Consider the following 13,663-nt stretch of genomic DNA (forward strand, 5'->3'; position numbering starts at 1 on the left):
TTTAGTTTTGCTTTTTAAAGGGGGTATAGCTGGTAAAAAATACAAACAACAAAATACAAATACTTCCTTCCATTTGCTCTTAAGTTGTTTTTCTCTATCTGTCAATGCATAAACTGAAGCTTCTGAAAAGGTTGTGTCTTTCTGTCTATTTATCTCAGAGATCTAGTAGCTTTTTGAACATACATGTGTAATTTGGTTAAACTTTATCATCTTGATAATCTTATCAATCAAAATTTTTATGGGGCTGTTTTTGTTATTTACACTGGCATTGTTCTCACCATATTTGTGTAGTTTAAAACTTATTCTTCAGTGTTCATACCTGATTGCTTTGGGCTTCCAGTTACAGCTCTAATTCTGGGATTCCTGTGGATCTATTGGATGTCCCTTTTTGTTTCAAAATTACTGCCTCTAGCTAGTAATTCCTGTGCTCAATGCACACAGTATTACAAATTAACAATATTTAAAGAAATCTGTAGATCCTTGTAAAACCAAGTACCCCTTGCTGTGTTGTATGATTTCTTATCTGGTACTAATTTTGCAGAGTAGAATTCTGACAAGATAGAAGAGTTATTGATTTTTCTCCTCCTCAGCTATTTCATTTCATCATTGTTCTATTTTGTCTGGAGTTTAAGTTCATAAACCTGGAGTAATTTTTGACCTTGTGCTTTCTTTTGAGGCTGACATTAATCACACTGAGAAATGAGATTCCCAGCTGGAAGATGCTAAAGAACCATTAGGAACTATTACATTAACTGACCACTATTTTATCTTTCCTGGTTCAGGCTGAGAATTATTAAGTTGATCGGGACATATCTGTATGTTTCATTATGAGCTAGATAGTAATTGCTAATTCTTTATTTGTGGCTCTTTCTTCCACTTCCCTCAAGTATTCACAGCTGTGCTAACAGAGCCCTGCATCCAGTCAATGGGAGCATTTTGCTGCTTTAACAAGAAAGGGCTTCAAGCCTAATATCAAATTTTCCAGGCAAATGCTTACATGCTCCATCATTTGTTTTCTTAAGGATATGATTTTGAGCAGTGAGTAGTCAGCTCAGGTAAACAAAGCAAGCAGGAACACCTGTTGTAGGGCTTCTCTCCAAGGCACAAACTCAAAAACCTGACTTTGGAAAATGCATTTCATTAGGCTGCAAAAAAGCAGAAATTCTTCAGAAGAACTTTACAGAGAAAATGCCTGAATGATCAAATAACAAAAGAAAAAAAAAATCCCTGAAGTCCTTATCTCTATTTAGCATGAATAAAGGAAAACAATTTTTTTAATCTTTGGATTTGTGAAAGAATTTTTAAAAAGTATTGCTGCAAGTGAGTTGCATTTAATACATTTGGAAGGTGAATAGGAAGGGGAATTCTGGACAATTTGACTGACTACCATGTAGTATGGATATGTATGTGTGGTTTGATGATGCTTGTAGCTTGCTGTAAATTTATCCTTACGGAGAAATACTGACTGACAGTGCATGTTTTTCAACTCCGTGCCTTTTTACGAGTCACTGTGAATATCTGTTTACTGTGCAAGTCACCTTTTCATTACAATTCAAAATCCTCCCTGTACATTACCTTCCAAATTCTTTCCTGGTAGGCCACAGTGATTTTCAGTACCATAATATGCTGAAGTTTCAAACTACGATAGGGTTAAACCTTCATTGTTTTTAATCCTTGAATCACCCCATAGGCTATAACACACTTTTGCTTTGTACAGAAGACAAGGTAAATAAAATGTAATTGACTTTAAGTATGGAAGGACAGGGACATTTACAGCCTGTCCTGTCTGCTGGCTTTGTGGTCATAGCCAAAGAGCTGGGATGTGGGAGACAAAAAAGAAGGGAAAGCACAGAAGAGCAACAACCAGATATATATCCTCTAAGAAATCCATATGCTAAAGGCATCAGTAATCACAGTGTGGCTGAAGTCACTCTTGGAAGGTAGGAAATGTGCTGGAAACGGCAAAATTGTTCAAAATGTAGCCCTTTTTAAAGGAGGGGAAGTCAAACCAATTCAGAATAGCTAGGAGTGTCTTCTGAAGGCAAATCAGCTGTGATTCTTGTGATATCAGGGAGGCTTTTTTGCTTAAATATGTGTTAATAGGCTCAGTTAATGTGCCAGTGTCTTGCCTTGCTGGGCAGTGTATTAGTGCACGAATGTCTGTTCTTTCTTCAAGCAAGCATTGACACACATTGATTTAGCATTATTCTTCGTGCTGAGCTCTGCAGATAGACTGGCAAAATGCAAATGACACAGCTGTGCTGCAGATATATCTTTGACAACTCACAAGATGACTTTGCATCTTCAGAAAAGCAAGGGAATGAGGAAGGACTTTCTCAGCTGTTGGATTGTGTACATCCCCTTAAACATTCATTTTTATGGTAGTTTTAATTTCAAATCATGCCACTGCAAGGCTGCTGGTATGCTGAATAAGTTCCTGCGTTTTTCTTGTCTATAATTGTTATTAATGAGGGAAATTCATCACCTTGCCAAAGTTCACCACTCAGCTGAAAAATATAAGGGGTAATTAAGCATGGTGGGATTCTTGCTGTGTTCCAGCTCTACAGCAAAGAGCAAGGGAACCCAGATTTTTGCTGCTATTTTGGGGGCAGCTTCTTGTAAAGCAGCTGCATAATTCAACCTCAAAACATCCTTGCAGAGCTGAAAGCATGGAAGAGGAGCTGCAGGGGTTAATGCCTGAAGGACTGGGTGTAGGCTCAGAGAGTTTAATTCAATATTAAGGGATTACTGCAAGAAGTCCAGCAGAGTTGGAGGATTGCATGGGAAGCTTGCACAACCAGTTCTTCAGCTGTACATGGTATTAGCTGCTATTATTTAAATGTCTTGATAGCAGTTCCCACAGCAGTCAGAACTTTCTCGACAAACATGTAAGTTTACTTGGCAGGAAACAAAAAAAGGGGTCTTCTGAGGGAGAGAACATTTCCTGAAGCAAGTTAAAACTCATAGTTTGCAGTGAAGAGAAAATACTGGTGTGAAGAAAATACTGGCATGAACAAATCCATGTCAAGTAGGTCTTATGCATATGCCATATTGAACATAGTCAAGATGACTGGTGAGCACTTAAAAAAAAGTCATTTATTTCTGCATTTTCTGAAGAAACATTGCTTGTTACCTTGGAGTAGAAAATTCTGCTGTAAATCTTATTCTCCCTCCCTGGAAAATGGCTTCTTGTCCTAATTAATCATCGTGCCTTGCACAGCCTACTGATGGGTCTCTTATCTGCCCCTGCAACAAAAGCAGCTGGGGCCACCACCTGTTAACTCACTTCCAGCACCATTTAATTAGCCTGAGTGGCTGTTACCTTCAGATTTGTCTGGCAGGGAAAGAAATGGCAGTAGATGCCAAAAAAGAGAGTGCTGCAAGGGACAGCCCAAGAAAGGCAAGGAAAAGCCAGAAAAAGTCAAGGAGCAAGGGCAGGTAGAGAGAGAACAACAGGCAGGTTTGGCAGCATCAAAGTCTTGCATGCAAGCTTGTTATGCTCTCTGCCAAATTTTAATTTTTGAGAAATTCAAATGTTTCTGTGTGATTGGATTCATAAAGTCACTGATCCCGCATAGGACTTCTGCTTGTGGCTCTGATACTCAGTAAAATATATTTGCTGGATCTGCGTTGAATTTGCTCAACACCTTTGTTTATTACCTACTGCATAAATAAATAAATAAATTGGAAAGATACAACAAGGTTGTTTCCTGCTTATGCATAATGAAGTCCTCACTCATTTACTTTTTGTTCTCACTTAAAGGCTGTTATTGAATGAAACAACCTTTATTGTGAAAACAAAGGGAAGGAAAGATTTTTAAACAGCATCCTCACTGAGGTTTTGTCAGGATTTCAGTCATGCACTGTTCTTTGAAGATGAGCAAAAAAGAGATACTCAAACTATGAAATGTTTTATTCTTCCTTGTTTTAGAAAAAAATTCATTTCTAAGGGGTTTCTTTTACACTAAAAAGTGATCTTTTCTCATCAAAAGAATATTTTCAGTGTAATGAATAACATTTCTGTACCAGTGTGTAAATGTACATTCTTTTTTTAGGCTACTTATTGAATTGCTAGAACATTGCTAGAATTTGTACAAGATATTAATAAAAAAACATCCTTGTGGATTTATCTACCATTTACTTGAGCCAAATCCTCCCATTAAGGACATTATGGGAGAGCAAATTCTTGCCTTTTCCCCTTAGCTTGAATCTTTCTTAACTTCTGAAATGAGGCAGCTGAGCAGTGTAAATTTTTAATGAAGAACTACTTATTACTTGTGGAGACTCTTAGATGATGAAAGGGGTCATAACTTGCTAAATTATCCAGCTTAAACAAGTTAGCTGGCTGAATGTGCCAGTCTCTAGAAAGATGCTGTATTAAGTCTCATGAAAAAAAAAATACTTCGAGCTATTATGAAATACTGGTAAGGTTATTCATCAGATTAACAGGTTTCTGATACAGACCTGTGATAGTCTAAAGGTGGCATAATTATTCCCAATTCTGCGCATAGCCTGAAGTTTTTCCTTGTTGTTCCAGATCTGAAGAATAGGTGTACATCCTTGAAAGCTTGTCTGCAGTTTTCTAAATAAACATATTCTGTTAGATAGTACTTTCCCTGAATAAAATTGGCTTCTTGTGGATTTAATGATTTGACTTTTATCATAAGTTCTCCTTTAGGCACTATCCCTAGTTATACTCTGAGAGCATAAACTGTTTTGTCATTGTGTACAACCAAGTGAAGAAATAGGAATAAATTAAATATTCTGTAAGACATATTATAGTCTATTTGTACTGTAACTCCAAAGAAAACCTAGAATAAATCAAAACACTGGAAAAAAAACTCTGCTACTCATTTACTAATTTAGTTCCTCGTCTTAGGCTGTGGTTTGATGCAGTCCCAGTTGGGCTTTTTTTTCTGATGTCTCTTCCTGAATTCATCTAGATCACTAGAAATGAATCAATGGGAATTGATCCAATTTGTAGAACACAATTCTAATATTGATAGTAGTTTATATTCATTTGCTTCATCCTAATCTTTTATTAATGCTCATTTGCAAAATGCTGTTCATGCTGTTTCCTTCCAGTTTTGTACCCCCAAGCTGCTGATGATAATGAAATTTAGAGAAGCATAACAAGAAATAATGAAGTTATAAATTTTGGACTTAAATATGGTAACAGTTACTATTTTTTGTAGTCAGATGTTTTTCAGTAGGTGACTTTAATTTCAGATAAGCAAAGACCAGCGTAGAAAGTCAGACACATGAAATTCTTACAGAAGTAAGAAGTTGTGTCTGTTTACATCTTTTCAATTTTTCTTTATGTCCACCAGGAGGCTGGGCCAGGGCATCAATACTGAATCATCTGGGGATTTTTAAGGATGCATCATCAATAAAATGTGTCATCCAGATATATCTCCTGGTTCAAAAGAAGCAATAACTGATGGCATCACTTTCTCGTACCAGTGGGGAAAAAAATCACTGGTGACTTTTCTATGAAGAGAAGAGCCATGGTTAAAAACATGTTTAATATAATTGTTGAAGTTAGGATTGTAAAATGCACTTGAATATAAATAGCTGTGAAAAAAAGCGTGTCTGTCTAGTTAGAGGTGTTCTAGGAGCCAAAAGAATAAATAGCAATAGTAAATATTTACTATTTGGATTTTATAAAATTTTGAAGAGCTAAAGATAGGTATATTAAAGCATGAATGGTGTGGCCATCCAATAAAATGGAATAACTTCGAGATTTCAGTAGAAATTTAATTGGAAAAGGCTCCTCACTGTCATGTAAATCTGTGCTCTCCAACTGCTATCAGCACCTAAAATTTTCCTGAACTTGTATGATTATGCAAAATCCTCTTTATGCTTGGAAGGGGTCAGGTATGCTTGGGCTGACTAAGCCTGAAAACATTCCACCAAAAAGCTGGAGCTCTCAGTGATGGTAAATTTAACATTCTCCTCTCAAGTCCAAGTAGGTATTTGTTGGTTTTTTGGTTTTTTTTTTTTTTTTTTTTTTTTTTTTTTTTAATATCTTGCCCAATTTAATGAATGGTGGCTCTGGAAATTTTCAAGGAAAGAGGGAATGAGATTTTTTCACCATGATGAGGGTGTTGTCCCTCTCAAATGAAAAGCATCTGAAATGCTCCTGTAAAAGCAAACGGTAGTAGTGATTGCTAAGGGGTTCTCGATCCTTATTTTTTGTTACTCAAGGCTTCACTTTTCAACTTCCTCTTCCCAAATAAACTAATTTGGTGCTACATTAAAAAGAAGAAAAGAAAGAAAATGAGAGGAACTAATTTTGACTTGTTCCTGAAGTTTTGCATACTTATAGATAAAAGTATTTTTTCCGTTGGATATTTTTTGGGGGGGAGGGGTGAACAGTGTTGGTTTATTTTGCTTTTTTGTTGGTTTTTTTGTTTGAATTTGTTTTTTTTTTTAATGTTATGAATCAACCAATTACAGCCTAGGCATCTTTTTAAAGCTTAAGGTTTATTTCAGTGAAAATGGGCTCTTTTTTTTGGTCAGCAAAGAAAAAATAGAAACCTTGGTTTAAATACTTCTTGTCTGATGTAGAAATTCAACCCAAATGTCCAACCACATTGAGAGATTTTTTTTTTAAAGGAACATCTCACTCTGTCACTTCTCTTAAACTTCTTAAGGACTAGTTATGGCATTTCTTTGAGGGATCAGGCACCAGGTTCAGCCTCTGCTTTGTCTCAGAACTGTAAATTCTTCATATGTCAGGTGAATTGTTCTTGGGTTTATAGTTCATTTGCTTCACATTTTCTGGCATTGTAACAAGTTCAAAAAATATAATGATGTAAAAATGTTTATTATGTTTGGGAGAGCCAAGTTCAAAATTGCCTGATCTTACAGCATGGCAGTCATAAGAAATACATCATGTCTTAACATTCAGGATTTTTACTAGCCATTCAACAGAGTGCCTTCACAGCAGTCCTACAGTGAAATGTGTTATTTAAGTCAACACTACTTACCTCTGTTAAGTTATTACAGAGACTCCCAAGCAAAGCTGGAACTTCTGACGGAGCTGAAATTAAATTCAGCCCAGCACAGAGGGCAACAGCCCAAAATGTAGCACTTATTGTTCAATGAAATGGGTAGAAATCATCATTAGTAAGTAATTTCCAGCCAGAGATCATAATTTAACATTAGTTGAATATAATTTTCAATTTCAGGTGGAAAAGTAGCATTCCTCAAAGAATGAGAGAGTGTACAAGGTCCGTATAGTTTTAGATTGTAAACAACAAGTGCATTGTCACTATCAGATGTCATGTAAGTACCAGTAGTGTCAAAAAGAGACTAATTCCCTCCCTCACTTTTACTGAGTGATTGAAGCCAAGACTTGCAGGCCTAAATAGCTCCCAGTAGTTGTATCCTGGTTTTTACAGCTGCTGCTCTCCTAGCCTGTTGGCTTTATTGAAATTACAGCAGTTCTCTATTGGAGACTGATCCTGTTAAAACTCCAAAGGGGAGTTTTGAGTTTTGATAGGGGCATTTGCCTTGGTTGGTTGTGAGTTGCTGTGAGGAGTGTGGCCCACTGCTTGGAATTCCATCTCTGAGGGGCTATCTTGGGTAAAAAGTCCAATTCCTTGTGCAATTATATTTTGTACATGAGACCAAACATTCCAGTGACACACAGGACACTTCCAGAAGCTTTCAGTGCATCTTCTTCCCCCTCAATCATTTTGAGCAGTGTGCGGTTAAATCTCCCAGAATGCAATCAGTCTCTCAGAATGATGAGCAGCAGGTTCATTGCTCAAATTTGGTCTGGGCTCCCTGTACTCAATTATAAACCCTTGCACCAAAAAAAGGTAGGCACAGCCTCTGCCACGTAAATTAATAAGACGACCCATCCTTCTGTCCTTTACTGCAGTAATTTAAAACTTTGACCCAATCAACCCCTGAATGCAAATGAGTGAGCAATCTGGAGAAAGAGAGTGTTGATCCAGTCAATCTGCAGCCATTTTCAGAGCAGATTTTAAAGATGTATGTGACATTGGCCATTAGTGAGCCAGCAAAGATGAATGGGCCAATAAACGAACATATTTCACTTCTTTCATCTGCCAAGATGAAACATCATCTTGGTGTTCGGCTGCTTTTTTGTTGTTTGGTCTTTTATTTTCTTAATTTGCACGACTGTATTTTGAAAGGTATGCTATCAATCCTTTAATTGACTTTTCTAAAGAAATATTTTTTTTCCAATAAGTACCCTTGAGTGGCTTGGTCTTGAGGATTTTGGCTTTCTTAATATTTTTCCTTTCTAACTCATAAAAAAGATTCTGATTTTTAAACATATTGTCTCTAAGATTGTTTAGAAAACAAATGGAGAAATGAATGCTTGGTATTGCATTTTAAAAATGAGAATGAGCTAGTAAAATCCAGCATGCAGAAAAAAATTCCACTTTTTTTTCCTTATTCTAGTTTTGTTTCATATACAGTTGCTTTTGGTGTTTTGTCAAAGTTCAGAGTAATTTTTAGCTGTGTGGATTTTGTTGAAAATGAACAGTTGAAAATGAACAGTTATTTTCAGTTGTTATAGAAGTCCAGAATATGTCTGAGAGAGCAAAACATGTCTTTGCAATAATTAATAAATTATCTGACACCTGTCAACACAGAAAAAAGGAGAAAAGCAGCCTATTGTTGCGGCAGTGTTATTTTTGCAAAGACATTTGCTTCTTGAAGTTTTCTTCTGAACAAAATACTAATGTTTCTTTTTGGTTATGTGTTGGACAGTACACTATCAAAAGTAAAATAGGAGTTAAGTTTAATGAGCAATTTTACATTGAGAGTAAAAGGGGCAGTGATCTTGTCGACAAATTCCCTTGAGTTGTGCTGTTCTGTTTTCAGAGCAACTGGGATTTAATTCTTTTTCTTGTTGCTATTTGTTTCGAATTATTTAGTTCATCGTTACGAGTTATATTCATGGTGTTTGCTTTGTGGCGTTTGGATCTGCAATTTATCCCTTTAAACATGTCTTCATTTATGAAGCTCTTACAACATCTGTTCATTTATGTGTTCAGCTGACCAGCTGCCTTCCCTTTTTTCCCTTTTCCCAATGTGACACGAAAAGGGAGAGATTCCTTGCGAGGATCTTGTAGCGCAAGGCGCATCTTGGTGATGCTGAGCCTCTCCTTTGGATGGAGGGCTGAGCCCCCATCCCCTGCCCCATCTCGCAGCCCCTCGGTGCTCGCCCAGCCCCAGCCGCCCCCCTGCCTCCCCCCCACAATAGAGGTGAAGTCCCCTGGGTCTGTAATTGCCAGGAGATGAAGCGATGATGGGGAGTGATCACAGTCAATAGCTTTGATTAACAATAAGGTGGGAAATTAGCGATGCTAGCATTCAGCTCCCCTGCCCTGCCGTCCCCATATGCTCCTCTCACAGCCTGTGCTGGCTGCTCAGCAGGGTGGCCACCGTGCCTGGAGAGCTGCACAGCGACACTGGCGCAGGGGACAAGAGGGGACAGCTTTTTGGGGAGCCTGGACCATGCTCTCACAGGCTCATCCACGCAGGAAGGGGAAGGATGAGGCGTGCCGTGCGCTGGCACTGTGGCTCTTGCTGTCATGTGTGGATTTAATTGTGTCTGGACGTGTTGTGATCAAAATGGCAACTCCTGTTACTCCTGTGACCCCATCAGCAGCTCTGGTGTTGTTTCCGACAGACTCCGAGGACGCAGAGAGGGGGAACGACAGCGGGACGCCGCTCCCCACCTCTGATCACGGCGACAATTCGCTGGGCTACACAGGTAGAGTGCACCTTTCCGAAATATTCCTGACTGCCTCCTCCTGGCACTTCCCACCCCATCTGCCATTGCCACCTGTACACGTTCCTTTAATCATCTCTGCTAGCTGGCTCTCTTTCTCCATCGCCCTTAGAAGTTCAACGTTGTTAGCGCTGTTGGGAAATATTGTTGTGCCTTTTAACTAACCAAGAGTGTCCTTGTGTGTGTGTGTTAGTACATGTCAATGATTTAAATGTTTAAGTTTGCTTTGTTGAGACAATGCACCCATTATTTTCCTTTGAACTGCATATATTAGTGCATGAGGCAATGTATCATCTCAAAGAAAATTTTCCAAAGACCAAGGGGATTTTTCCATATGTTTATTTGGGGATTTTTTTTTTTTTTGCTTTGTTTCTGTTATAAACAAAAGTAAAATACGTTGCAGCAGGGAAGAAAACCCAAATGAGACTAAATGTGATTGGAGAAGAGTGTGTTTCATTGACTTCTGCTTTGCATAAACTACAGAAATGTGTCTCTAGGCCAAATAAGAGAAGCCACAGAATAAGCAGCACCATACAGCAGTGAGGAACCCAATCCTGTAACTCCTCTGCAGCCTGAAATGTTTCCCAGCTCCAGGAGTCACGGACCACAGCCCATCTCAGCTGCAGTCATGGGTTTTCATGAATTACTAGTGGTCTAGTGTAACTCAGATATTCCTAACTAAGACAGTCTTGCAGGGTACAAGTGGAGGATAGGCAGGTATATGAGAGAGAGAGCAATTTCTTGTCTATTCATAAAACTTCAGGCCCTGTTACATGCCACTTACAGTGATTGCAGCTTTCATCACCTGCCCCTCACAATCATCTCTGCATGTGGTTTAAAACCTTGACACATAATTTTATTTCAGTTTGAAATAATTTTATTTTTTTAAGGTAAAAAAAAAACTAAAGCAATACAAATTTCACCTCAGTCAAAATAGATGCCTTTTTAGGAAAATATCACATGAATCTTGCTGCACATGGATTATTCAGACTTTTCTGCATTGTGAATATTCCTACTAATTTTGCTCTAAATTCTTCCTCTTGCGTGTTCCAAGTTCATCACATGTTCATTTCTGATGCATATGGGATCATCATATTGACAAAATATAGCTTTAAAAATGTTTTTTTTTCCTTACTGTAAGTTAGACTTATGCTTTCAGAAAACAGGGATGGGAATCATGATCCCTGGTTCTTGTGTTTAAACAGCCACTAATTTATTTGGAACAGCGAGTCAGACGCTTTTAATAATAAACTGGTTTAGTTTTAGCTGGAGATGAGCTGTCAGTTCCCGTCCCCATCCCAGGTGTGGGGCTGTTGCTCTGTGAGGCACCTGACAGCCTCACACCTGCCCCATATGCACCCCAAGAGCCCCTTTAAGCAACAGGGGTGAGGATTCAGAAGGAGATCCCATCGTGTTTTTTTCCACTGGACAGGGGCTGGAGGCTTTAAGCAGGCGCTCCCATGACAAGTGCACTGGGAGATGATGGCAGGCAGAGGGTGCAAGGGCTGCAGGCACTCCTGCTCCAGTATTTAAGGCAAATCAGGCAGTGTTTAAGACCATACCTCCACTCTGATCCTGGGGGTTTGGGACAGTGTCCCAAACAGAGCACAGACCCCTCTGCACGTGGCACCCCCAAGGATCCTTGTCCTGTTCCGAGGTGCACACAAGCACTGCATCCCAGCATCCCAGGAAAGGCTCTGCAGGGCATTGCAGCTGTTTAACCTGCCTCTGAGGGAATAATGGGGTCACTTGAGAGCACTGACAAAGTCAGCCCTGCTCCAGCAACTCCCCAGAGGCTCCACTTCTCAACTCCAGGCCATATTTTAATAGGTGTTTTGCAAGTGGGCAAAAAAGTCAGGATCGAGTTAGAGGCAAACACAAGCTGAACAAAAATTAACACCTAGAAGATGACTGGTCTTGTTTAATTGGATATTTTGTGCCTCTATTTGAATGAGTGCCAAGCAAAGGAAAGACCAAGTTTTTCACATTTAAAGATTTAATGATCCAGTATTTTTTCTCCTCTGTGTAATAGTAATCAGTAGCACTGTGTGCACACCTTAGTTTATATGGAAAAGCCCTGAGGTATTTATTAAAATTAGTCCAATAGGTTTCTCTAGTAATCACTAAGAGTTTAAAAAATAATACTCATTGGAATGCAGCCTTATAAGTAAGGTTGCCTTTTCTTTTTTTCCCCTCCTAATTGTGGGCTCATTCATATGGGCCTAATATGGAATTAATGGATTTTACAGAAGAATTCTTAGATAATTTTTGTTCTCTCTTCCCTTTAGAATTCTATTCTTCAAAACAAAAGCATTCCAAAAGCTTATTTGTACTGAAAATTCAGACTCCTTCCTAAATATAATAACCCAAAATGTTTCAGATAAATTTGAAGTTGTTAATACATTTCCAGATCATTACAACAAGGAAATGATGAACTTCTGTTTGCTTTCTCATGGTTCCCAGTATGTTATAGGACTGAACTCTAGACTGTTTTAATCATTATGGTAAAGCAACATCCACTAGACAAGACACTTTTTATAGACCATCAGGGTTTTATAAACAAAACAATTATTAATAGTTATTAACTGTAGACAACTGGAGAAGCTTTATATGCATCTATATTAAAGATAACCACTTTAAGAAAGCATTTTTAATGTGCATAGGTAGGGGCTGAATAAACCACACAATCAAGAAAAGAAGTTCAGACACTGAGGATTGTTCCATATGCATAACAATGGTATTAGACTGAAGGAGTTCATAGGAAGGGGGGGGTTTAATGCATATTTAATACCAAAGAATTGAAAAAAAACCTGAAAGCTGATGTGACCCCATAGGCAGCATAGATGCTAGATGTAGTTGGATTGATTCAGCAAAGAATTCAGGGTTTAAAAAGTTAGGAACTTTTAACTGTAACTCTGTCACAGTAAAGAAATGAGGCTGGACGATTACCTTGTCTGCATCTTCACATAAGATCAGTTCTACAGTGACAAGGTCAGATAGGAAAATAATTGCATTGTTAAGATGTGTTGCAGCAAAAATTTAAATAGCTATTCAAATAATATGCATAAAGAACAGGCCAAATCACAATGAGATTCAATAAGGTAAAAGAATATGAATTAGATATTTTGTGTTGTATTTAATTTGTCCCAAGAAAGACACCCAAAGTAAGTTTCTGAAATGCTGCATGAGCATGCTTGTTTCTCTTTCTACAGACTTTAAGAAAAAAGATTGCAAGAAATTTCACATCCCCATCAGCTCGGGTTTAAGTTCAGACAGGAGAACCAGGGGATAGGAGTGAGAGAATAGAATGAAATTTAAATTGATCACCAAAGGAAGACAGGTCAATGGAAGATGCAAGTAGGAATTCAGTTTTTTTTAAGGTTTAGCTGTGGAGATGTCAGACCAGGCTATTGTTTAGGCAGTTATTTTAGAGGGGAAAGAAATCCTAAAGTTACCAATCTTTTTTTTTTTTTTTTATTTTAATAATTCCTGTAGAAAATAATGGGGACAAACAGAAGAGGAAAGGAAGCAAGGAAAAAGATCTAGCAGAGTTGCCACTGTATATCAGAGGAAGAATATGGAAAATCACCTGAATAAGATACTGGAGGAACCCAGGGGATGGAGAATTTAGAAAAAAACGGTCATAGAAGGAAATGCCTTTAAAAACATCAGGGTTTCCAAGAGAAGGGCTTGTATTTAGTCACTAAATGGAGCAGATGATGTGTTGAGTGATGTCCCATAGTACTGGAGAAGCTCTGAGAGCACAACTCTGCAGCAGGGAATAGGGGAACCTGAAGAGCATAGGATAAAACCATCTTGACTAAAGCTACTAAACAGATGTCCCTGTTTAATATTTACTGTTGGAGCAGATTTTCAAGAAAAGGC

General features: G+C 38.2%; 1 protein-coding gene across 3 annotated transcripts in view; it reads left to right on the forward strand.

The window, feature by feature from the left end:
- ROBO1 (roundabout guidance receptor 1) overlaps positions 1-13,663 on the forward strand; it is a 680,236-nt gene that overhangs the window by 316,178 nt on the left and 350,395 nt on the right. For 2 of the 3 annotated variants that reach the window (XM_054270279.1, XM_054270278.1), the window contains one exon: positions 9,677-9,760. The exons of the other annotated variant lie outside the window; for it this stretch is intronic. In XM_054270279.1, coding sequence (XP_054126254.1) covers positions 9,677-9,760 — 84 coding nt within the window. The remainder of the gene's footprint in view (positions 1-9,676; positions 9,761-13,663) is intronic. 3 annotated transcript variants of the gene reach the window in all.

This window comes from Melozone crissalis, unplaced genomic scaffold (assembly GCF_028551555.1).
Source record: "Melozone crissalis strain CALT ecotype California unplaced genomic scaffold, PUWL_Pcris_2 ptg000009l_1, whole genome shotgun sequence".
Lineage (NCBI taxonomy): Eukaryota > Metazoa > Chordata > Aves > Passeriformes > Passerellidae > Melozone > Melozone crissalis.